The 27,190-nt window shown below is 42.7% G+C and overlaps 1 protein-coding gene across 2 annotated transcripts in view; it reads left to right on the forward strand.

Annotated features, from left to right (window-relative positions):
• POU6F2 (POU class 6 homeobox 2) overlaps positions 1-27,190 on the forward strand; it is a 423,476-nt gene that overhangs the window by 160,128 nt on the left and 236,158 nt on the right. For both annotated transcript variants that reach the window (XM_014559834.2, XM_032484257.1), the window contains one exon: positions 26,792-26,883. In XM_014559834.2, coding sequence (XP_014415320.2) covers positions 26,792-26,883 — 92 coding nt within the window. The remainder of the gene's footprint in view (positions 1-26,791; positions 26,884-27,190) is intronic.

Below are 27,190 nucleotides of genomic sequence, written 5' to 3' on the forward strand. Positions count from 1 at the left end.
CAGCAAACACTTTTTATTCCTCTTCTCATGTGACCTCTCTTCAGTGTGTGGTGCTGTTGGCAGTCCCTCCATTGCCAAGTCATTTTTCCCTTGGTTTGTGATGATCCCATACTATCTTTTTAAAAAATTATTTTCTATATTTGTTTTTTGTTTGTTTCTTTGTTTGTTTTGGAGGAGGTAATTAGGTTTATTTATTTACCCATTTATTTTGATGGAGGTACTGGGGATTGAACCCAGGACCTCGTGCATGCTAAGCATGCTCTCTACCACTGAGCTGTACCTGCCCCTTGCCCCACTATCTTGTGGGTTTTTTTCCTCCTACCTGTTTCATGTACTAGACCCTCTTCCTCTGTCCATCCCTGGAATGGGGTTTCCCGAGATGCTGTCTTCCATCCTCTATTTTTCTCATTCATTCTATGACTTCAGTGGAGTTTAAATACTGATAACTCTTCCCCCTGTATTTTGACTCCGTCTTTCTTGTGAACTTCTAACCCACAGTCCAATTTTCTACTAGACACTTTCACTCAGATGTCCCAATGGGCACCTCAAACTAAGCATGTCCACAACCTAGTGCATCATTGTAGGATAACCATATATTTTATTGTCCAAATTAGGTATTTTTTTTAAAACATTTTTTATTGATTTATAATCATTTTACAATGTTGTGTCAAATTCCAGTGTTCAACACAATTTTTCAGTCATACATGGACATATACACACTCATTGTCACATTTTTTTCTCTATGAGCTACCATAACATTTTGTGTATATTTCACTGTGCTATACAGTATAATCTTGTTTCTCTATTCTACAATTCTGAAATCCCAGTCTATCCCTTCCCACCCTCCACCCCCCTGGCAACCACAAGTCTGTATTCTCTGTCTATGAGTCTATTTCTGTCCTGTATTTACACTTTGTTTTGTTTGTTTGCTTGTTTTTGTTTTTGTTTTTTAGATTCCACATATAAGCAATCTCATATGGTATTTTTCTTTCTCTTTCTGGCTTACTTCACTTAGAATGACATTCTCCAGGAACATCCATGTTGCTGCAAATGGCGTTATGTTGTCGGTTTTTATGGCTGAGTAGTATTCCATTGTATAAATATACCAAATTAGGTCTTTTTTGACTGTGAAAAGAGCGTACTAGTAATAATTAAGCCACAATAACCAGCATAAACAGAGACTGTTCCAGGCAAGTCAGGACACGTCTTGGGCTGACTTCTCTATTAGGCACAGCAGGCACAGTGCCAGGGACCACTGTTTTAATTTTAATTTTGTCTGATATCAGAAGAAAAACATTTAATGAATATATTTACAAATATAATTATAAATATAATATTAATAAAGGTATAATAATAAATACAAATGTACTTATATGTTATAATGAACCTAGCCTGGAGTATGTCTATCTTTATACCAACATAGTCATAAAATACCATTTTGATTTTTTTTTTTAATGGAGTAAGGGGCTTCATAGACAAAGGCAAACATATCTAAGGGGCCACAAAAATCATAATGCAGTCTTGCTTCCTTCCCTGGTTTCTCCATCTCACAGACTGGCATCCTCAGTGTCCACTCAAAGACCCCTGTCTGGAAACCTGGGTATCAGCCTGCCCTCCACCGCCATCTTTTCAGTGCCCACACCACTTACCAAAGGATGACCTGTGACTTAGCAATTCCCAAAGTTCAGTTTCCATGTAGGAAATCTGTCCCACTGCTGCCTTTATCTTAGATCAATCAGCAAATCAAAGCACACACTTCTGCTCAAAGTTTTCTGATGTTTCTTCTCTTCTTCCTTGAGCATCCTCTAATTGGGTAGAAATGAAGTGCTTACCCCTGCTGCACCACCACCCCTGGCCTGCGTCCCTTCCCCATGTGGGACCCAGCCTCCTCTCTCATCTGGGGTGTAAGAAAGAACATCTCACTCAACCTCAAGATTCCTGCTATGGTATTTGAGGCTGGAGGGTTTATCCCTAAGCCTACAAATTCTCTGTCAGAGTATGAGTGTGGCTTAACCGCCAAAGTAGCCCTACATTTTTCTAGATAATCCTTAATGTTTGATTTTGAGAGAAACTGCCACTGTAGAGGAAGTTAATTTTATCTCTAATGTTACAAATTATGAGAATGAGAATTCTGTACAGTCCTGGACATGGCCTGCGTGGATGGTTACTCAACACCCTCATGGAGTCCCCTCTGTTGTCACATTTGCCTGGTGAATTATCCTCTGCTCCATAGATTGGACCAAGAGGCAACACTAGAGGAGACAGGAAAATAGGGAAAGCCTTCTTAAAATATACTTCCTCAGTCACCACTGCTGGACAGAAATCTAACTGATAATAATTTTGCTCTCCTGGTTTGGAAATGTTCTGTCATCCACAAACAAGCATAGACCCAAAGAAAAGTTAAAAATAAAACAGACACAAACGTATACCCCATGTCTTGGGTTGGCAACAAATACCATATTTTAAAATTCTGGAACTTTGCAGTTTTCCAAATTCCATCTAAAACATAATCATATAAGAGTCCATAATATTAAGTGTAAGAAATAAGTGAACAGGCTCTTAGTCTATTAAAACCCAGGAACACATTGGTGTCCACCAGGATAAAAGTCAATGTGCATAATTAAAACATCAATTTCATTAACGTTAGAAGGATGGACCTTATTCAGAAAAAAAAAAATGACCATAGGAAGCCACGAAAATTCGTCTACAGGCTCATGATTTATTCTTTAACCAGCCTAACCTTTCTATACCATGTCTGTTTGCCTTTACCATGCCTGTTACACCCTTGCCATTCTTCAAATACAAAGTTCAGTTACCTGCATTTGCTTATAAAATAGTTTATTTTATAAGGATAATTGGGCAGCAGAGGAGGATACGCATGTATAACTCAGTGTCCATCACTCAATGTATTCATCGTCAGGATGCTGGCTTTTGCTGGCTTTCTCCCCAGCTCTACCCCCAATTTTAGATGATTTGGAAACTACAAGAATCTCCTCAGGACTTCCCAAGTCCTGTCCACATCCAGACCTCAAGGCAGAGATGGAAAATCTCTTTCAACTCTCATACCACCCATGATCAATCAGGAGTGCCTATGTTGGAAGAAGTCTGAGGGAGGGTCTTGGAATTGACTAGTAATGTCTGCCGTGGAAGTCATGGGGAGGTGGAGGCTTGAGCGCTGCTTTTTTGCAGTCTCTAGGATCAGAACATCTGGTGAGACAATCCAAAATTTTGGAAAGAGGAGAAATAAGAATGCCTTCTGAAATGTGTCGTTTAAAAACAACGCAGAATAGACAAAACAAACTGGTGGCAAAGTCACTTTCAACCGACTTCGCCTCCTGGTTTAATCAGAAGTAGGGTTGCTCAGTCATGGAACAGCAGAAGTTGGCAGTGTTCCTCCAAGTACTTTGCAGGGGAGGGTCGGCACGCCCTGAGAACTCGGTCTGAAGGAGCCTGTATGTCTCTGTAAGCTTACGCTCTCACAGCCTGATGTCATCAAATATGAGATTCCTAGTTTTTCTTTCTACTAAGCTTTTTAACATTCTCAGATTAGGGAGCGTTTCACAATCAATTACCGTTTCGATATAGCATTTTTATTGAAGAAGTTATTACACGGATGCTATATTTTAAAATCAATGATCTCTCTGAATAGATGAATCTAAGACGCGTCTTATGCTCCTTGCTGTAAATTTATGTTTACAAACATATAATTATAATTGTAAATTGTATGCCATGTAGCTCTGCATGGATCAGTTTTTTGTCAAGCTTTAAAACTCCTTCTCTAAATATAAAAATGTTACTATCCCTAATTTTTTTCTTTTCTATTATAGTTTCTTACAAGATATTGAATATAGTTTCCTGTGCTATACAGAAAGACCTTGTTGTTTATCTATCTTATGTATAATAATTTGTACCTGCTCATCTCAAACTCCTAATTTATCTCTCCCTGCCTTTCCCCTTTGGTAGCCATAAGTTTGTGTTCTATGTCTCAGTAGGTTTCTGTTTTGTAAATAAATTCATTTGTATCATTTTTTTAGATTCAACATATAAGTGATATCATATGACTATCCCTCATTTTTATCCCTGCTTCTCCCACTGTGAGAGTCTCTCCTCGAATATCTCCACTGAGAAAGAAGAATTTATGGAGTTTTACATTCCACAGATTACAAAAAGTAACCTTTACATTTTATTTTCTAAACATTATGCTTTAGAAGTATAGTAAAACTTGTATTAAAATTATGATGTTTTAATATAATTTTTACTTCTGAAAGAGACAAATAGCATATGATCTCACTTATATGTGGAATCTAAAAAAAAAAAAATAACACAAATGAACTTATTTACAAACCAGAAATAGACTCACAGACATAGAAAACAAACTATTGGTTACCAACGGAGAAGAGGGGTGGAGATGAATTAGGAGTCTGGGATGAGCAGATACACACTACTGTATACAAAATAGATAAACAACAAGGTCCTACTGTATAGCACAGGGAACTATATTCAATGTCATAATAACCCATGATGGAAAAGAATCTGAAAAAGAATATATGTATCTGTAGGTATACATGTATAACTGAATCACTTTGCTGTACACCTGACCACACTGTGGGGGTCTAGAGCAGATGAAAAACAGTGCCTACAGAAACTATTATTAAGAGTGGAAAGTTAACATGGCCCCGATTACAATCATCCTTGTCTCCCGGGCAGTTCCAGAGCTGATGGGGCACAGGGAGGATTCGGTTCTGGCCCCACCGCTGCCACTGCCCGCTGCCACTGTCGGATCACTTAGGGGCAGCCACTTAAGTGCCTTGGATTTCATTTTCCCCATCTTCCAAATGGGGATAATAATACTTGCTTTGCCTACTTTCCAGGATTGTTGTAAGGGTCAAATGAGAAAATGTACGTGAAAGCTCTTTGAAAAATTAAAAGCACTGCCCAATTGTAAAGGGATCAATAGGAGCAGGGGGAGGGCGGGCTGAGGGATGCTGGGCTGGTCATGAAGAGCCCCCCTAAGAGTAGATGGTGAGCTTTGGCTCAAAGGCACTGAGAGAGGCAGACTGGCTGTGATTCCAACGGACAGGCAACGGCTCACGGAGGAATCGGCACAAAGACAGAAGCAGGTGAATCCGGTGAGCCTGGTCGTGCACGAGACCAACCACAAACCAACGTGCTTCCTCAGCCAAGGCTCCGTCCTGAGGAATTGATGTGCTGTTAGATTTACAGAATAGTACTACAAACTACTCTGTCCAGAATAGATAAACGAGTTTCTTCTGTACAGCACAGGGAACTATATTCAATATCTTGTAGTAACTTATAATGAAAAAGAATATGAAAAGGAATATATGTATGTATATGTATGACTGAAACATTATGTTGCACACCAGAAACTGACACAACAGTGTAAGCTGACTATACTTCAATTTAAAAAATGGTTTAAAAAAAGCATATATATATATATATATATATATAACTGAATCACTATGCTGTACACCAGAAACTAACACAACATTGTAAATCAACTATACATCAATTAAAAAAAAAAAAAAAGAGAGAGAGAGACAGAGAAAGACCATAAAAGGAAAGGTAGAACAGTGTGCCTGAAATCTCAATGAAAACCTCCTGATGCAAAGGCGAAAAAGGAAGCTCTTCCACAAAATGCTCCCAGTGTTGCTCGTTCAGCAAATAAGCCCCCTCCATTTGCAGACATGTGGTCCAGATCAGACCTCCGCATGCCTGGCCGGTAATACAGTCACCACCAGGCCCTGATGCTACTGAGGACTAGCGTGTGTCTGCACCAAAGGCGTGATCCCAAAGAGTTGTATGGGAAAGTCCTGCCTTCCATCTTTGCTGTCTTGGTCACTGGCCTCGGCCAGGGCCAGCTTCATGGATGTCCGTGTGGTTGCACACGGCCCTTCATTCAGAGGGCATGTGTTTCATTCAACGCTCAGTCACGGTCTTGAAATTCCTAATAATTCTGAACAATGCTGCACTTTCATTTTGCATTGGGCCCCAGTGCTGGCTTTGCTTTCCCGCCTTCTCCTCACAAAGCACCTACCACTGACCGTCCTGACCACCCGTCCTCCCTTTTGCCTTCTAGAAACACCTTTTAATGATAATTTGTCGTATGTCCGGTTCTCCGTTGGCTGTACATGGGTATCACCTGAGACACTTTAAATACTACTGAGATCTCAGTTGTCCCCAAACAATTAGACCAGAATTGCTGGGGCCGGGTCCCAGGCAAGCACGTTTACGTTGAGATACTCATGTGATTCTAATGTGTGTCCATTCCAGGAAGTAAGCCCAAGGTGAGAATGACATTCCAGCTGAGAATAACTGTCCCCTTGGCAGAAAGCGTTCTCCACCTCTTGGCTGTCCCCGAAACTCGGCTGTCCCCTATGGACATGGCATTTTTTGTGGTCCTTTCAATTAGGGACTGTTCATTCTTGCCCATTCTATGCACCGTGGCGTCAGGGGGTTGGTGTTGCCGTGTTCCCCAAATGTTGCTACCATATCGTTTCTTGTTTCTCTATTCTGTTCCTTGGAGAAGCTTGCTTTTCTGCAGTATGCTGTGTATGTCACTCCTGTTACTGAAGGCAACATTCACTGGCCAGCTCGACTCCGATGGTCTTCACCTTCTCTCCAAGGCCATGTACTCTCCATGGTACAACTCTGTCGACACCCAGAACTCTCCATTTGACTCACTGTACAAACTTAATGCAACTCTGCAGATGGGAGCCACAAAAAATCTCCAGCGTCCTTAACCACTGCTGTTACTTGTTCACAAACATCTCGCGTTCCCACTCCTTTCAATGGCTTTCTGAAACGTCACCAGCCGTGCCTCTCAAATCAATCCATTCCTCTCTCTCTCAGCAGATGAGCTGATACTTCTCCACTTAGAAAATGGAAGTCATCAAATTTCTTTTCCATCAGCTTCTTCTGTACACACTCTCCTTTCTTACAGTCCCAAAGGGTGATGTTCTTTCCTCTTACTCAAAACCAGATCCTCACCGTCGTTCTGAGCCCACCCCACCCCCACTTCCTGGGGGGACCTCACTCCATCAAGAGGACCAGGTTTTCTCACTAATGTGTTTGATCTTTCCTTAACTGTCTCCTTCTACTTACATTGTAAAGGGCTCCAATGTCTCCTCCTTTAAACGAACAAACAAGAACTTCATTCCAGACTTTCTTTGTTGCTTTCAAATCCAAAGGACTTCAAACTTCAATTTACAGTACAAAATACATTTTCTATTGGGACTCAGGATACACATAAATATATAACTGAAACGAAAATTTCTTGCAATAATACTTGCCTTTCGTGTGTGCCGAGGACTCGATTGCAATCTGATTCTCCTCTCTTCTGTTACATTCTTTACTCTTCTGTTGTTTCTGAAATGCTTGCAACTCACTAAACATTTCACATCCCACTGATAGACGACAACCCACTGTTTGAAAATCATGGATCTAACCTGTCCTGTCTCTTTAAACACAGAGTATACAGTTCTTCCCTTGCTGTGTATTCCCCTGCTCACTGGAATGCAGCCTCACTCTGTTATTCCAATAAAACCGCTCATATTAACATTTCTTCCTCCAACAGTATTTTAATTAGCTGGTGTGTGTCAACATAATAAGTCTAGCAGATATCTTTCTCTCCTTCTCTTACTTGGTCCCGCTAAAGCATTTGGGGTGACCAGCTGTACTGTCCTCCTGCAAAATCTCTTCTTCCTGGGCTGCTAGTCGATATTGAACTCTGAGCTCCTGTCTCACTCATTGCATGCTTTCCCCTCGGTTAATTCCTGGGCTCCTCTTTTCTGCTGCGATTGTGAACTATTGAAGTTCCCCTGAATTCCATCTTTAGGTCATTGCTCTCCCAAAGCACTTCTCCTGGGAGTTCATCCACTCAATGGTTTTAAATATCACCTGATGGTTCCCGTGTCTGTGTCTGCACTTACCTCCTCTTCCTTAAGCATCCGGCAGAATCAACCTCTCCACTGGATGTGGAGGCACTTTACATGTATTATATCCAAACCTGAACTCTTTGTTCCAGGAAAAATACAATGAGGAGAATCGTGGGTTCTGTAACCTGGGTTGGCAGCAATTGACAGCATCCTCTAGACCAATAATGCTCCCGTCTTCTTTTTCCTGATGCTACCAAGAGACCACCTTCTCCTATAGCTTCCATCCACCAAAGAGTGAATTTTTAAATTGGCGTTACTATGCATGATCCACGATGATGAATATAATTCCTTATTATTAAAATACAGAAGGTGCTATGCAGATCTGAATTATTGGTTCATGCTCTTAAGTGTGAACATGACCATATTCTCAACATAAAACCACTAAGAATCCAGTGTTCCAGCTACCTGATTAAAGGCCAAGACGACACCTGGGTTCCCCCATCAAGTCTCGTAAATGTCGGGGACTTCCTTTCCCAAAAGCGGTCCTGTTCTGATAAATAACAAAGAGGAACGATTTCACGCATCTGTCTAGCCCACGGGAGAGGACAAACTAGTCCATGTGGGTGGACCATTAAATCACAGCCTTATTTGCACAGCAGCAGAACCATCATGAAGATTAGAGTGACCTAATCTATTAATTTTTCTTCTTCTCTATGTTGGTTATCTTCCCCACCCTTCAGGTGCAGAAAGTTTGGATAGATGCCAGTTCGTTTAATTGGATTTTTTTCATAAGCACAAAAAATATCAAGCAGTTCTTTTAAGCTCTTTGGGTGAGCTCAACAAGGGCCAAATCAATTAAGTAAATTGCTTAAAAAAAAAAAAACCAACCCTACCAATCCCAAAGAAACTGCATCCCTGCTTCAGAGATGGTATATGCCAAGGTTTATACAGAGCAGATCTTTCCAGCTGAATTACCAACTTCTTAAAATTGGGGATTTAAAAGGGAAATGCTGACAGGATCTCAGCTGTGGTGGTGAAAGGGTGCAGCTCTCGTCCGTCCGGCAGGGCTGTTCTGACAGCAGTTAGGGGACAAGGCAAACTGACTGGCCTGGGGACACTTACCACGTCTGTGGCTGTGACCTGATTTACTCGTACCTTCGATGGGGCACTCATAGTAAAAGTATCTGCACTCTGACTTATGAAACAAGACATCTCCCTCTCCTCTTTTGTTGCCTTAAAGAAACTACACATGACATTTGCAACACCACCCGGTTGGAAGGTTTCACGATTTTCTTTTTCCCTCTGCCACCTTCCCTCTCTCCTACCATTTAAGAAACAGAAGCCCAGAGCTGGGTTTTCGTGTGAGTGGTACCATGTAACCAGAACAAACAGAGGACACGGGAAAGGTGGAGAAAAGTTAGATATATAAGCAAGAAAAAGTGAGTTATTGATTTTATTGACTGGTCTGTTAACTTCTGACATTGCAATAAAGTCTTATTTATTTGTATACAGAAGACTCAATTACATAGATACATATCATTTTAACAGCTGGGTTATTTACAGGAGAATTGCAGCTTCATAAATAATAGAGACCTGGGATTTCTCAAGCTGATGCTTATCCATTGTTACCCAAGGAAGTCGTGATGGCTGCGTATATACCTCCGAGCAGTCATTAGAACAGCATTACGATAGGCTGAGGGTAAGAAAGGAGAGGGGCCAAGGATTAAGCGGGAAATAGGACAAGGGTCTCAGCTCAGCTAAAATATACAGTAAATAACCCTGGGGTAATCGTAGCAGGTGGAGCTCAGTTCTCCTCCCTCCTGCCAGCACAGGAGAGCTGTCAGTGGAGATTGTGGGGTTAAGCATTCTAGGTCTTTAAACTTCCATTTAAATTGTACAAGCCATTAAGATTACATTACAGATTTTGTTTTTTTAAACACCAGAGATGTGTCTCCAAGGAAGTTTTATAACAATAGGGTCAAGTACTCTGAAACATCTTCTCTCTCTCTCTCTTTTTTTTTTTTTTTGATTGAAGTTTAATCAATTTACAGTGTGTCAATTTCCAGTGTACAGCATAATGTTTCAGTTGTACGTATACATACATAATTTTGTTTTCAAACCAAACGTTTTCTCTTGATGCAGCAACTGGTGGAGATGGAGGTGGACATCCTGGTGCTGCCCCTGGTTCTCTAGGGTTCCCTGCAGCCTTGGTCAGGGGGAGTCCTGAAACAATTCTCTGTTTGTCTGTTAGTTTAATGTGTAGCTTCCCTGCTAGGCTGTAAGCCCCAAAGGCCCATGAACCATATCTGGTCATTACTCAGTAAATATTTGTTAGGAATGAGTGAATTAATTAAGTAGCGAGGAGAAGTGAGACAACAGAGTATTATTTTTATGTGTCCCTAGCATCTTGTAAAATACCCTCCACCTGGCAAGAACTTAATAATACTATGAAGAATGAATGATCCAAGAACAGTATTAGGACCCCAATTTCCAGATGAGGTGGCTAGAGCTCACGGTTGGTCATGGATTTGGAGCTCAGATCCAGACTTTAGGACTCAGAATCCCACAAGAATAACTCTTCTACAGAGCAGGGACCGGAGAGCTCCTGGAAGCAAGTAGAGAGGGCAGCTGTAAGAAAATACATTTCTTGGCTACTGTGAAGGATGCTGCAGTGAATGTGGGAGTGCAAAATCTCTCTGAAATCCTGATTTCATCTCCTTTGGGTACATACCCTGAAGTGAGACCCCCGGTCTCGTGATAGTTCTATTTTTAATTTTTTGAGGAACCTCCATACCGTTTTCCACGGCAGCTGTACCATTTTACATTCCCACCCATGGTGCCAACTTCTCCACAACTTTGCCAGTACTTGTTGTCTTTGCATTTTTGAGTTATCCTAACAGGTGTAAGATGATATCTCATTGTCCACAATAGCAGCCGTGAATGAAAACTACTGCCAGCAGTGTCAGTAAACAAAGGATGCTGTGGCCATCAAGTCACCAGCCGCTGCTGCCACCTCCTTAAAGTGAGCAGAGGGAACTCAGGCTGCAGACAAGCAGGCAGCCTGGCCTCTGCAGCCACCCCTAGGGGTGCCCCCTGAGGGAACTCAGGATGTGGGAGCAAAGGATACAGACAAGCAGGCAGCCTGGCCTCTGCAGCCACCCCTAGGGGTGCCCCCTGAGGGAACTCAGGATGTGGGAGCAAAGGATACAGGCCCTAGAGAGCTAGGTGCATATCAAAGGAATGATTTCAATGAGCCCAGACCTTTGCAACTTCCATTACATAGAAAAGTGTGAAATCCCTTAAGATACCTGGTTTTCTTTAATTAACAGTGATCTTTTGATGTTCTGACTACCTGATTTTTGTTGCAAAAACTCATATATCCTGGCTTCTACCTTGCCACATTGGAACAGCCTCTTAGAGTGATCTGAGGTGCTGCGTCCTGGGCTTGAGCCCTCAGGAAATCCACTGAATAAAACATAACTCTCAACATTTAGGTTGTGCATTATATGTCAGTCGACACAATGATATGGAAACAACTTAAATGTCCATTGAGGGGATGAATGTATAAAGAAAATGTGGTGTAGACATAGAATGGAACACTATTTAGCTTTAAAAAAGAAAGAAATCTTGCCATACGTGACATGGATGAACCCGGCGTACATTATGCTTATGTGAAATAAGCCAGACACAGGACAGATACTTCAGGATTCCACTTAGAGTCAGACTCATAGAAACAGGTGAATGGTGGTCACCAGGAGTTGAGGGGAGTGGGGAAGAGGGGAGTTGCTGCTCAGTGGGTATAACATTTCAGTTATTCAAGATGAGTTAAGTTCCACGGGTACAACATTGTGCCTACAGTTAACAATACACCACTGTGCACTTAAAAATGTGTTGAGGGCAGAACTCATGTTTAGTGTTCTTACCATGATAAAAGTAAAATAGAATGAAATAAAATAAAGTGAAAAGAAAATAGAAAATCCTAACAGAATTCAGGCTGGGCTGTGAGTACTCATTTGCTGTTCACTCACCCATGAGGGCTGAGGGCCATCACTACCTCCTTTGCGGCTGTTGTCTCTCTGGTCCTCATTTTAAGAGTCCACCGATATATACATCTGTGCTTATGATCCACTCAGGAGCCGAGTTCTTTTTCGGACTCACGTTCAGATGTCACCCAGCCCATGTATAGATTCCTAGATATCAATGGTGCCATTTTGGCCAAAGCCATCACTGCCAGACGCTGCCCTGAAAAACCACACCTTCCACTTGGGAATCATTGGTTCTTTCATTGTTTTCCACCGTCGCTCACATTTCCCTGCATGCATGTCTGTCCTGAGCTCTCCCTCCCCTGTGTCTGAGCCGTGAGCTGTGCCTGTCATCGCCCCCCGACCCAGTGAGCCTTTGGAAACCTCTTGGGGAGGCTGTTGTCAGGTCCTTCTCCATCCTGTCTCTGAGTTCCTCTCCAGACTCACCTGTGGATGCTACCCTGCCCTCGAGGCATTGACAGTGTTGGAGGCTAATGCTCAGCCTATTGTCTGATTAAACAGCTGGGGCCACGTTTCCCAGGCCTGCTGCCTGGAGCGCTGCTCTCTCTGTGTACGTGAGCCCCACTGGGTGGCACGCCTAGCGGTGCAGACCCAAGGGTGGGGCTCTGTCTCTTTGAAATATTATGATGATGATAAGAAAGCTCACATGATGGAGTGTTTACTTTGATTACACCATTTGCTGATGTGGATTAGTGGACTTAATCCTCACTTTATGAAGAGGTACCACTTTTATTTCATTTTTACGGATGATGCAATTGAGCAGAGAAAGATTAAGCCACTTGCTTAAGGTCCTGCATCTGGTAAGTGGTGGAGACGGGCAATCCGGCTTCAGAGCCGGTGCTCCTCCCCGCAGATAAGGCTCTACTGCTCCCGTTAGAGCTCTCCCCGGGGCTGGTCTGTACCACCGGCAGGTCTCCTGATGGAGGTGTCACTTTGCCCATTTACTCTACCCTGAGCCCTTCACACCACCCCATCTGCAGACTCAACTTTCTGTCTGAGAGGCAGAGGCAGAGACGGGGCATCTCCAGTGTTGTTCTTGCTGCCATCGGAATGTTGGATGGACAGGAGACCGGATGGACCAGACGTGTGGTGACTATGCCCACGGTCTGGGTGACAATGAAGACAGCTGAAGCAGAGAAGGGGACAGTTGTCAGCAACACTAGAGTGCAAGATTTGGCGTTTGGTAGTTGGCTATCTCTGGGGGTGAAGCAGAGAGACCAGGCAAGGGGAACTTAGAGATTCACTTCTGGAGGATGTGTGATTAGAAGGACAGACATGAATGGAAATTGTGCAGTTAGAAGGAGTTGGAGTTTTGGAAGGGGAGATGCTGAGGTTTTGTTTTGCTTTGTTTTTCTTTTTGGCTTGTGGGAAATGTGCTGTTTAGAAATACTGTCAGGAGCTCAGAGCAGTTTTTAGATGTGGTAATTTAGATCCAGACATCATCTGCGTTCTCCAGTCTCCTGCATTTTTTTCCTATACCTGAATTCATTCTTGGATATTGGTTGCATGTGTCTGATTTTACAGGATCCTCTAAAAGGTGTCCTCTGTGGTCACATGCCTTCCTCTCTCCTTTTTTACCAAGATCATTTGTGATTGGATAATCATACTTCAGTGTCATTTGCAATAATGCTCCATGAGTAACTGATAGTGAGGGCCAACTTTGTTGAGCATTTATTATGTGCCAGGCATGATGGCTGGGCTCTTTTCCCTCTGTAATCTGTGTCCCTACCGCAACTATAATTCAGGTGCTATTACTACCTCCATTTTGCAGTTTAGGAAACTTAAGATCAGAGAGGTTGAGTAATTCATCCAGAGTCACACAGACAGCCTATGTGAAGCAAAGATGAAAACACAAGTCATTCTGTTGTCAGAATATATGGTCTGGCACTCGGGGGCTTGTTCTCCTGCTCCTGAGCACAGTTGCACAGAGCAGCATCAGACAAGGTCACCCTGACCATGATCGATCAGGACAAAACCAAGATCACCCCATAGTTATGTTGGAAGACGGACGAAAGCACGAACATTGCCCAGACCACAAAATGACCAAATATTCAGCCATCCTGGCTAATATGACTCTTGTTCTTTCACCAATTATAGCTTCAGCCTCACACCCTCTTTCCTATCATGTACTCAGAATTGTTAAAATATTCAATCATGAGATTGCTCTGACTTCCAGATAGAGTCCAATCCAGAGCAAAGCCCCCCTTTTCTGGAACCTTCTCCAAAATCACTCAACACAAGCCTACATCTATGTCCTCTCTTCTTCCTTCTTAACGCCTCCTGGTCCCGCATGGTGCGCATTCTCCCTTCTGTCAATGAGACTACAAATCAAAATTAGTTCAACTGCATGGTGGTCTTTGGCTGAAGCACGCTGACACACTGAAACACTCCCAGTTATCCACATTCTTAGATTTGCATACAACCCATAGATGTGCTTATAATACGGTTGAACCCCAAACTTGACCAGATGTGGGTTTGAATCCCAGCTCCTCTTCCTCCTCCTCCTTCAAAAAAAAAAAGTTGTGGATATGTGTCTCTTACTTAAATTTTCTGAACCCGAATTCTAATATCATGGGGTTGGTATGACGATTAAATGAGGTGACGTATGTAGAATATTCTAGTATATTTTCAGACTCTACAACTGTTAGTTTCTTTCCCTGATCCCTTCTTGATTAAGCCTGTTTCTTCCTAAATAAAGCATTTTGTCCAACGATCATATTCTAGTGATACAGTCTAACCCACCAAATTTTGAGGGTGTTTAGACATTATATGTAAAATTTCCAGTGTATTCTATTGCCTAATCTCTGTGCCATAATTTATAGCTATATAAAGGCCAGTGAGTACTAATGTATTTTATGCATTCTGAGATACACAGCTTCTCCCCCTCATAGTTTACCGTGACATCTTAAAAGGAAGATTTTAAGATAACAGTTGGGATGTGTCTTGTAATCGGTGTTATGTCACAGTTTAATTGGCAGCTTTTTTTCTTTCTTAGTGGGACATAAACTATGCATGAATTTTACATCCGCAGCATCCTAGGTTTGATGAAATGTGGGATATAGTTTTAAATGACTGGACAGCTCCCCTTCCACTGTTTCACCTTTTCACCATGGTAGTCAGCAGCTTGCTCTGTTTTCAACTTCGATGCTGACACTACCATTCGAAAGTCAAGTGGAAACTCAAGGAGATTTTTAAAAGTAGTTGGACGTAAAACCTGACTGTTATCATCTGAGTCCAAGTCATGTTTAGCAGGCATGTTTTTATAATACAAGCTCTGACATGGATCCCAAAATAAGTTCATACGACAAATGGAAATTGCTCCGCATTGTAGCCTGTCATGTCATGGAGTGAGAATGATGATCCAAAACCATCTGAACAAGTTCTGTGAAGCTTTTGTTCTATTTGACTTTAAGTGGAACAAAATCTTCAGAACAAGAGGACAACAAAATAATGCTTTGCTAAGAGGATAAAAGAATATGACCTAAGTCTATTAGTGACAGAACACTCTATGAATGCACTCAAGTTAATAGCAATCTTCTAGCAACAGATACTTTTTCAATTACAGTAATGCTAAGAAATAAATAGGCTAAGTGAGAGAAAAATGGTCAGAGACACATGAATTGGATGAGTTGTTTGGCTGTTTGGTTCTTTATAACCAACTCTCATGGGGGGAGAAAAAATCTAACCAACAATCTATTGATGGGGCATTAAGCTGCATTTTCATACTCCAGATCTACTTAATCTTATTACAGATGCAATGCTGTGTTACCCCCATCTCCGAAGAAGGTTTTGCAGCACTTGGTGACTGTACATAGTGAGTCATGCCACATCCTTCTCTTCCTGCACAATTTTGTGTTGTCTGCTGTCACAGAAGCGCTGCTGCTGTAAGGGGTTGCTAACTAGGTATGATGCTACAGTTTCATGCGATGTAATTCCTCTGGGGACATCTCCTCTTGGTCCTTTGCTGAGTTCTAAATGACCCCACTTTCACCAATCTTCAGTTGCACGCAAGAGTGATTGCAAATGCTACCCCTTCCGAGTATCTGTGTAGAAATGCAGTTTTATTTCAGCTTTAAGGGGTTTAAAATTTTTATTCCCCCTTTTTAAAGTGGTGCGCTGGCTACTTTTGGGAAGAATGTGGTGTTCTGAGAGTGAATAACGGGAATGGATAGGCCAGAGTCTTATCTTCATGGACCCTCACAAATGGAAAAGCAAAGATAGGGATATGGAAGGGGAAAGTGTCAGGAAAATTGCCGTAAATCACAGAGCAAGGATACTGGGCTACATTTGGCATCAGTTTTGTTGTGTTTTAAAAAGGATAAATATGCTTTGCCTTTAAGAACGTAGGAGCCACTCTGCCTACTGTGAACCTCTTGGCGGAGAGTCCTCCCACCAGGCTGCACAGGGTGAGACGTGGTCCAGGGTTATTACTGGGACTGAGAACGCACCTCTTGGACGTTTTCTTTTTCTGCATTCTCACGTGCCCATGCCCGATTTTTGTGAGATGGAGTGTAACAGTCCACTGCAAATGTCTGAAAAAAGTTGGGCATTTTAGGTGTATTTACATTTTAAATGCCACCCAAGGAAAGGAAGAAAGAAGGAAGGGAGGGAGGGAAGGATGAGGAAAGAAGAAGGAAGGAAGGAAGGAAGGAAGGAAGGAAGGAAGGAAGGAAGGAAGGAAGGAAGGAAGGAAGGAAGGAGATTTAATGAGAAAAATGTATGCAAAATACTAAGCAAAGTGTCTGGCCCATAGTAATACTTGGTAAATGCTAGAGATCATAAAATATTTGAGCAGCGGAGTTGTCTAGCTGATACAGATGTGGACCTTCCATCCATCAGATAATCTGGGATGTAGTCGTCTCTCTGTTACTAACCAGGTTTGTAATAGTGAAATAGTGAGTTACCTGCTATAGAGCTTAGTATAAATGGATGTAACAGTGATAAACACCTTGTAGGGCTATTATAAGGGTTGATAACACATGAGAGGTAATTAACGTATCACTTGGCACCTAGAACTTTATCTATAAAGAAAATCATATTGATGTCTCTACAGTGGGGTCAAGGGAAAAGAGAAATTATTGATTCAAAAGAGGAAACATTTTAGGAGTGTCTGGTCAGACATTTCTTTCTCCTGGAGGAGTGAAAGGAAAGGCTGGCTGTGATTTCTCAAATCCTGCCAGGTCCACCAGCAGCTCCTGAAAGCTCTGTGGTAGACCAGTGTCCCTCTGCAACAAAGCAGACACTGGGCAAAGGAAGAATGGGGGTGGTGGGGAGTCCAGTGCAATGAGTTTTGCATCAGTCTGCATGCTTCAGTTTAAAGGTTTTTCCTTTAAACAGAGAACACATCCTTGTCCTGCATCTAATTGGGTGGGAGAAAGGCTTAAAAATACCTTTATGGTATGATAATGAGAGCACACGGCAGTTTGAAAAATGTTTTTACTGGCAAAACGCAGTGTCGAGATCTTTCTATTTACACGATCATTAATGTGCTCCGGTAATTTGACTGCCCTGGGAACTCTCCAAGTCTGGGAAATTCAACAATCTGTGATGATCTAATCACCTGCTCTTTGCAGTCACAAGCGCAGCCCCGGCGGACGGAGGACCACGCGCTTTCCGCGCTGAGGGTCTCCGAGATCTTGTACCACGCGCATTATCAGAAGCGACTGCGCCCAGAGGCCATCATTTCCAATTGAAATAATGATTTCTTCTGTTGTGGCTTATGGTTAAATCATATTCCGAATGTCAGATCATCAGCCTCCTTGCCGCTGAAAGGTTGTGCAGAGTTCAGACCTCTGGAAGGCATGTAGGTCTTGGAGAAGAGGGGAATCATACATCACTGTGGTTTCTACCTGACTTCGGTCTGAGCCAGGAGTTTGGGCTTGTGTCACCATGACGTAGCTCTCCGTTTCACCCTCTCCTCCTTCTCAGACCTGGGGTTGCCGGTATCCACAGGCATACCTCCCTTCATTAGGCTTTGCTTTAACACGCTTTTTAAAAAACATATCCACAGATACTGCCTTAAAAAAAAAAACAAATTGGAGGTTTGTGGCAGCCCTGTAATGTCAGATGATGGTTAGCATTTTTTAGAAGTTCTTTTTTTAAATTACAGTATGTACTTTTTTTTGGTAATAAAAATATTATTACATATTACTAAATAAGAATATTAAAAAATAATGCTATTGCACACTTAATAAACTACAGGCTAGTATTTTTTAAATTGAAGTACAGTCAGTTACAATGTGTCAATTTCTGGTGTACAGCACAATGTCCCGGTCATGCATACACATACACATATTTGTTTTCATATTTTTTCATTAAAGGTTATTATAAGATATTGAACATAGTTCCCTGTGCTGTACAGAAGAAACTTCAGGCCAGCTTTAACATAACTTTTCTATGCACTGGGAAACCAAAACGTTTGTGGAACTCACTTCATTGCCATATTCGTTTGGTGGTGGTGGTCTGGAACCAGACCCACGGTATCTCTGAGGTCTGTCTGTACTGGGGGCTGCTCAGCTAAGCATCTCAATAAACTGACAGTTTAAAAGCTTATAATGAAACAAAGTTATGGTTACCAGGAGGGGAAGGGGGTGGGAAGGGACAAATTGGGAGTTCAAGGTTTGCAGATACTAGTATATATAAAATAGATAAACAACAAGTTCATACTGTATAGCATAGGGAACCATATTCAATATCTTGTAGTAACTTATGATGAAGAAGAATATGAGAACGAATGTATGTATGTTCCTATGGACTGAAGCGTTATGCTGTACACCAGAAACTGACACATTGTAAACCAACTGTACTTCAATAAAAATATATTTAAAAAAATAAAATAAAATTAGCAGTCTTGAAACAAAAAACAAAACAAAACAAAAACAAAACAAACAAAAAAAGCTCCTAGTGAGACTTTTGATGGGGCAGCCCTGTAGGTCTGTGAGGCTGCAAAGAAAGCCTTGTAGATATAAATAAACCTGAGTGTTGCTGGAAGAGGCTGGACGATGGGCTATTGCAAGAAGAACTACGGTGACCTCTGACCCTACCGCTTGTCCCCACCGTCCTATAATGAAGGTGTTAGGTAAAAAAACAAACCGAAAAAAAGCCCTAGCTAGCTCCCTTCCCTTCTGCCTCATCCCCTGACCCCAACACACACACACACACACACATACACACATCACCTAAGCTTGTACTGAAATTTTAAAGCAGATTATTTATGAGCTTTGACCATTTTCCAAGCATAAGTAAAGGCAGTTCCTAGTCATTCTTGCATGTTTTGCAATGGGTAGGTCACGTGGGAGAACTTTAAAACAAGGTTTTGGAGTATCTAGGTTTTATTCCCTTGTTTTCAAGCTGGGCTGCCAGTCCAGGGGGAAAAAATCTGTGGTTTTTTGTTAGTGAAAGTGTAACACTGTTAGAAAGATGGGTCTACAACCGAGAAAAGACATCTTCACTATGATTTCTCTTTTAAGGAATTCGTGACCCGTCTCCCCATTTTAGGGATAGGTAACACAGTTTATAGAGAGAAAAACAAAACTTTACTGTAATTTCCCACCACATGCTATATTTATGTGGTCACTAATAATGACGTATAATAGTTGGTATTGAGGATTTGTAAGTTTGGTTTCTTACTGAGGGAAAAAAGCCATGTCCAGATTCCTCTGTGGACAGAACACTCATCAGAATTTGCACTGATTTGGAAAAGGGCGGTCAAAGCAGTTGTGGGTTTATGTGCAATTTTCAAAATTTGAGGTCCCCTGGGCAGGGACTGCTTCATGGGCTGGTGACCACCGCACACGCACTGGGCTCACCGCTCAGCAGGGGCCCATGTTTGGAGTTTAATGCTCTGAGGTCACCGTCTTGAAATTCTTAATAATTTATCTTTGAATCTGTGTTTGGTGAGTCAAATCCAGTGGGACAACAAGAGCATGAGGTCGGTGGCGGTCCAGTCACTGCCTCCTCAGTTCCCCAGGATGGGGTGGTTCTCAGCCACCTGCTCCCTGCCCCTGGTGCCCCAGGACACCCAGAAGCCTGCGTGTCGCTCTTGCCTTCTCCCTTCTACCCTTCTTGGGGGTCTGGGCTCAGGTGCTGGGAGGGACACCTGATCAGTGTGCAAGTCAGAGGGGGTTTCTTGCCCACCCCGATCCAGGTGTCCAGCGCATCCCAGCGGGGAAGTTGCAGTCACTTGAGTTCACCCATCTGCGGTGGATTAATGCAGGCAGCCCCAGGGAAGGGGGAGATTGACTTCCCAGCCTCAGTCCAGGGACTTGTATTTTCATTTGTCACCAAGCCCCATAAATTATGTAGTCGGCCCTCACGGAGGGTTGAGCATGGATGAATCGTGGGAGCAAGCTCCCTCGGTGGGCAAAAAAACCCCAGGATCTACATGACTTCCGTGTCCAGGGGACCGTGCCAGAGTCCCATCAGTCCGTTCAGAGCCAGGACTTCATCCCTGGGTAGAGTGCAGTGTGGAGCGTGGCTCCTCGCAGTGACCTTGGCAGAGGACGTGTCCACTTCCTGGGAGCGGTGGGTCGAAATCAGCAAAGCTTCTTCGATTAAAAAAAAATGCCTTTAAAAAATCAGACACATCATTTTCAGGTGGTTGAAAATCTGTGTCTAAATGGTTTCAGCACACCTTGACACACACACCTCCATCATTTGAAGAGTGCCAGCTCACTGCAACCTGCCTAGCCACCGACATGCAGGCTACGTAGACACACGCGTAAAGACACACGTACACTTGTGCACACATGCATGCCGAGGCCCAGAGCTGGCCTGCAGGGGCTACAAAGGTGAGTGAGAAGGCGTCTTTGCCCTGAAAGAATTTACACTCTTGTAGAGAGAGTCGTACTCAAGGGATATTCCGCACCCAAGGCGCTCCACATGCCAACGGTGGCTCGTGGAATTTTGCTCAAATATATTTGATGACTGTCTCTTCTTTTTCATGTCTTTTCTGAGAGGAAGCATTTTACAGAAATGGAGAACTTTATTGGCCTGGATAGCACAGGAGTTCAGCTCTGCTTTTATGAGATGGATGTGAAAACAAATGATAAAAAATTGTTGCAGGAAGACCAAAGGGAGATTTAGGAAATTTTGAGAGGAGAAAAAAAAAATGTCTTTAAAGTCTTCCAGAGCCCATATAGACTAGGCTCTGGAAGCAATTATTCAGTAAGCTGGAAGACTTGAGCAATTTATTGAATAAATTTCGTAGATGGTACAAAACGTCCTCAGATCGTCGAGCCTGCATACTGGATTGGTGGGGTTTCTTGTTCTGCTTTATTTAGGCCTCAAATCCCCCTTTGACTTTTCATGCTTATGTACAGCCTTTAAATAAAGATCAGCATTTAAAACCACTGGGGACCTGGACCCCTCACTCAAAGATAACTGGATTTCCTTCCACCAAAGGCCAGAGGAGTCACCTGCTAAAAGAAGCAAGCAATCCATTCTGCCTATTAATGCCTTCAGACTGGTCTCCAGGCCTCGATGGGTGAAGTTGCAAGTCCGGGACAACAGAACTTGCAGAAACGCACAAGCCATGTGTGAATTAAGGAATGTCTGATTTCCAAGTGGGGCTTATTACTTTAGAGTCTCCAGTTCCACCGGGGGTCCGTGTGGTGTTCTGTACATAAATACGTGTGTGGCCAGAATCATAAAGAAATCTCGACAGGCAATAAAAAAAATGGCAAACAGTGGCAGTGGCTCTGAAAAGATTTTTATAGACACCTCCACTCCCTCCTTGGCATTTAGTAATCTGGAAGAAATTGAAAGAAAGGAAAGTTTAATTTAGAGGGGACTTCTGCCCCGCTTTGCTGGGTTCACAGGCCTGGCATTAAATAATAATGCATTCAACTGTCCAGCTGATAATAAGGAACCTTTGCATCACCTCACTCCCTGGTGAAAACTGCAAACCGTGGGTAAGAAAGGTATAAATACCAGAAAAAGCTGAGGGATCCCTGTGACCTTCATCTGATTATGTTTGTGCTAATGCAGAGAGGACAGAAACCCAAACTCTCCCTCTGAAGAACCTGATTCATTAAAAATGCATCGCTCATTAACGAGCAAGTCTCATGCACTTGAACGCCCGCAGGTTGGCTGACACGTGGGAGAAAGGGGAACTGGTGTGTTTGCAAGAGCTGCTCATAAGTGCAATTCTGTTTTCTTCTCTGTCTGCCCTGGCCATCGTATCCTGTTGGCTAAGATAATGGGGTAAGACTCCAGAAAGACTCCAAACCCGCTCAGGATTAAAAATGTTAATTTAAGAAATATTTGTTTCCCAAAATGACTTACATGGAAGACCCAACTCCAAGACAGGCAGGCAGGGGCTGGCGGGGGTGGAGGGGGTCAGATTTGAAGCTGTATACTGGAGCACACTGTTCTACTTTTTAGAGTTGCTAAGAGATGCTGTGTCTTGTTTGCCTTAGTTAATAAAAATTCTTACACACAGACCAATTTTTTTTTTTTAATTTGCAAAAGAAAAATGAACTTGCTATGAGGAATGCAGTGACGGTTGTTCAGGAACTCTGACCTTGAGCTGGGTGGGGAGGGCGGGGGAGGGTGGAACTTGCGAGGTTCCCTCGGTCAGGAGGCTACTGAAGGGAGGACCACAGGACCTGGGCTGCCAGCCCCACCCCCAGTTCTACGGATGGTCCAGTCCCTCCAGAGGCAGCAGCCAGCTTTATAAGCCTGGGATACAGGTCAACACTGGGAAGGTGGTGTTGCATGAACCAGTGCCCTGACAAGCAGGCATTTTAACAATGAACTAGGTTATATCCCGGTGTGCCAGCCAGACTCCTAATCCGTCTCTCAGTGTCTCAGACCATTTACGAGTTATCCTTTCCTTAACAGACTTGTATCAGGGGGTTCCCACTATTTAGAGCATGACTGCTATGGCTATTTTAAATTTTATATTATGATCCCTTTAGAATCAGTTTTTACACTCCTTGAATTACCTGTGACAATTGCAAACTAGATGCATCTGAGATGATTCTGCTCCTTGCTAAGCTAGGCTGCCGCCAGGATTACGACGGAAGAAAACTCCAGGTGGAAGGAACTTAGAAGGCCAAGGGCGTAATGCTGGCTGAGGGCCATCCTCTATTCATAAAACTATCAGTGTGTGGCATCCTCAGTGCAGAGGAGATTCAGACCTGCCCGGGTGGCATCCAAGCCACTGTTTTCTCCCCATGGTTTTCAGTCACCCGTGGAGCTTTATAAAATGTGCATGTGAAACACCCTGGAGATGCTCTGACCGTAGCTTCATGAGGGATGTGACTCTCGATGTGCTCAGGAAGCTCCACAGACAACTCTGATTCACAGGCCTGGGGAAGAACCACTGGTCTGAGCTCTGGTCTGTGTGAGAATCTGGGAGCTGATTGCCAGCATCTTTGTGCCCCGTCACCTGGTCATGCTACTGTGGACGGAAGGAAGCGTTCTACGTGAACATCTCGATTCATAGGCTCTTAAAGGCCATTTAGTTCAGTTCTAAACATTCATCAGATGGTACCGAGCACACAGTTGGGGTGGTGTGTGAGGACATACCAGCACTCATAAGCATGGTAGAATGTATTCAGCTGACTTGGGGCAGGTAAATATTATGGGTAAATTAAATGATATTAAGTACTGTATTAAATACAAATTAAATCTTATTAAATAATACTAGACAAGAGGCCTAGCACTCATGTGGCAGGCATGAACTGTTCCAAGGCATCTGCAAATATTTTGGCTCATTTAATCCTCAGCACAGCAACCCCATGAATGATGTATCATTATTTCCCTGGGCTTTTGCAAGAGGAAGCTGGTGTATAAGGAAACTGGAAAACCAGCCCACGTTCACATGCCTGGTTAAGTGGCAGAGCTAAATCGCAACCCAAGTGGAGTTTAAAATTTGAGTCTTTGCCTTTAACCTGTACATCAAACTACTTTTAATGTCGAAATCGGAATAGAGGTAGAATTTGCCAAGAAGCTAATCATTTCAAGATATTTCCAAGGCAGATGCTGAACAACAGTAACGAGCCAAGTGGATCCCAATGCCTATCCTAAAGGAGCTACGTACCAGTCCCAGGATAAAAGCCAAACCTTTATTTCCACGTGGGAATATTCCATCACCATGAATGATGCCAACTTTGAGGGCTGAGTGTAAAGCAATGAACCAGAGAACACGGGCCCCACCCTGTTGGAACTCACAGTTGCTGCCTGAAAAACCCAGGCTATTAAATTCAGAACAGGTCACAGAGAGCTTTCTGGATTTCCTTGATCTCCAGAGAGGAAGCATGTTTCCAGGATTCCGATCGGAAGGAAACTGCCCGACCTACTTAAGTTGATGTTTTCACATTTGTGCCCGTGGAAATAATCTAACCTCAAATTCTCTGCTAACTTCTGGCTGAGCACCGCTTCAAATCGCTCTGAAACCCTCAGCCAAAGTCATGTATTCATTCTTATTGCTGGATCCTGGCCCCTGGCACCGAGAGGGCCCCTGACTTGGGAGCTGCCTTACGACCAAACAGATTAGTTTATGGTCCTACAAGATCAAGTGTAATACATGTGTTGGGGGAAATGGAAATGTGCATTAAGAAGAAACACTACTTTTTGATCCACGCAGGAGAGCATACAAAATCTCCTTGAAAGCCTGTGAAAGACTTTATTTTACCCATGAAATTGTGTGGAATTACCCTGTCCTGCACTGAACACAGTTTTTGAGACTAACCAGCCTCAGAAAAAGCGGTTGGGCCCTGGTGAGAGCCTCCAGGAACAGAGAATAAAATGTAAGCAGATGTAATCTGTGCCCAGCTACGGGTAACAAAGACACAATCTTGTTGACACAGTGCTTGTATGGGACAGATCCCAAACATTGCTGTGCTGTGCCATTAGAGACAGAATCAAAATGTTGTCCCAGTTACAGATTTATGAGACAGAAGGCCCTGGCCTGGTAGAGAAACATTTTAGAATTAAGACACGTTTTTAAAAAACTGTGTGAAAAAGGTTTCTCTCTTCTTCTGTGCGTCATGAAACTTTCTTTTCATAGTCTGGTGGAAAAATCCATCCCTGGTGAGTCTAAAGAACAACTAAATTTTTCAAAACATCTTCATAAACTAAACCAAAGTAGATTTTTAACCATTTGAGGATTGACCTAATTGACCAAAAGCATCACTTTCGGACCTGGTTAGCTCCATAAAGGTCTATAAAACTTTACTGAGAATTCTAAGGCAAAAGAGGACTTGGGTATAGAAGAATGGAAGTTGTGAGATTTACAACGGCGTAAGGCACCATCCAGTTTCAAGTGCCCTGTTACTCAAGCATAATAAATAAACCACACTTAGAAAATTTAGAAGAAAGCTCCCCAGCACATGATGGGGAAATTGTTGGCATCTTATGATAGGTCATCTTACCCTTGTTATTAAATGACAGCGATCATTAAAATGCTAAACATATTTTGACAGAATTCACTTTATAAAATGTCAGCAAGTCTGTGTTTTTATTAGTTTGCTCCAAATCAATTTAGAAATTTCAATAGAATGCTTGTAAGTATTCCCCAAGCAATGTCCATTCCTGACTTTCTGCACACACACAAAATATTACAAATTAGTCAGATTTTCAGATTTCTGCATAATGGCTTTGCACATTTATTGCTTCGTCCTATTATAAAATGCTGTTATGATTGACACACGGCTGTGGAGATAGAAGTCAATTGAATAATATGTAGCAGTCAATTTTATTTGTAGCTTAATGTGCTGAAGTATTTTTTTTCCCTACATTTCCATTATTTATAAGTCTGTCCCTTTGGAGAATATATAGAAGAATTTGTCTTAAATGAGCCAATAATGCCTTCTTTAAAATTTATAAGTGTGACAGAATTGTATCTTTTTTTCTTGGTCATCCATGGCTTGCCAGTAACGCGGTTTGAAATGTCCCCCACTTGCCATTCATAGGACAAACATCAGGAAAGAGATCTCGTTAAGGGTGGCTTGGAATCGGATTTCAGCCACCGAGAAAACAAAAGCTACCAACTGAGAACCCTGAAAAGTTGCTGCTAGCTTTATGTTTGTTTGTTTGTTTATGTATTTATTGTTACTGCCACTCTCTCACCTTCTGTGGGTTGTCCTAAAACAAAACACAGAAACACACACACAGAAAAACTATCGTGTTTTAGAAGATTTCAAAGATTTGCGGGTTTTGGTGGGATTTCATTTTTCATGCTTTGGCGTCCAACAGGATTCTAGCAAAGGAACGGCACTGAGTTCTCTGCCTACCCTCGTGGGAATCCCTGGAGGTGGTGTGGGGGTCCTCCTGTTTCAGTTAGCACCCAGGAAATTTGCTTAAGGAGCCCCATGTGCTTTTTAGGACATAAGGTGGCACTGCAAAAGGCTTTGCTTTTTGGAAAACACATCCATAACATTCAGTGTCTGAAGCACAGATGGAGACAGGGCTTAAGGGTACGAAGCCATATTAAGGGATAACATAGATGTGCTTGGTCATGTCTGATCACGCTTTATCTGGCTTTGGAAAATGAGATTAGCCATTGCCCGCCTAGGCATAAAGGTTGCAGTTTCCCACACGTGCGACAACGCATCGGCACACGCCATGCAAACTGATGTATAATGCAAGCCTATTAGCGCGACCAGTGACGGTGTCACTTTCCCTGCCGTCGCAGCCTTCTCTCTGATGGAGTGACTTTGTCCATCCCGAATGTCCGTTAGCATAATGTATGCAGTTGACAAGTGATTTGAGCAGCGGAGCTATTGATAAAGCACTCTGGCATGTCATCTGTGCCTTAATGTTATGTGACATCACAGGAAAATGGGGTCATGTGCAGTTCCCAGGCTGGAGCTTATATTAAGGGAGAACTTCTCTTTTGAATTCCAGGGGCCAGAGGAAACCCGGCACTGTCAGAGCCAGGCACTCCTGAACAACACCAGGCCAGTCAGACCCACCCCCCGTTCCCGGTTGGGCCACAGGTCAGTATCTCTCAACTGCTGTGTTTAGGCTGCACTGAGGATGGTTTAACCATATAAATAACCAAATAAATAATAATGAGTTAAAAGCAATTAACTCCAACAGAGCAAAGATGGTGATAAATTTCAGTATGAGAAGCTATATGACTACATTATTTATAAATGCTGTCAAGAAAAAAAAATGCATTAGCAGAACTCTTCTCTCTTTTTAAAGGGAATGTTGATCTTGATCATTTGGAAACTTTTCTTTTTTTCTTGTTAAAACCCGCTACAATTGTGCTGTTGGTTACCACGCAGTTTTCGGCAAAGT

Source organism: Camelus ferus, chromosome 7, assembly GCF_009834535.1.
Source record: "Camelus ferus isolate YT-003-E chromosome 7, BCGSAC_Cfer_1.0, whole genome shotgun sequence".
NCBI lineage: Eukaryota > Metazoa > Chordata > Mammalia > Artiodactyla > Camelidae > Camelus > Camelus ferus.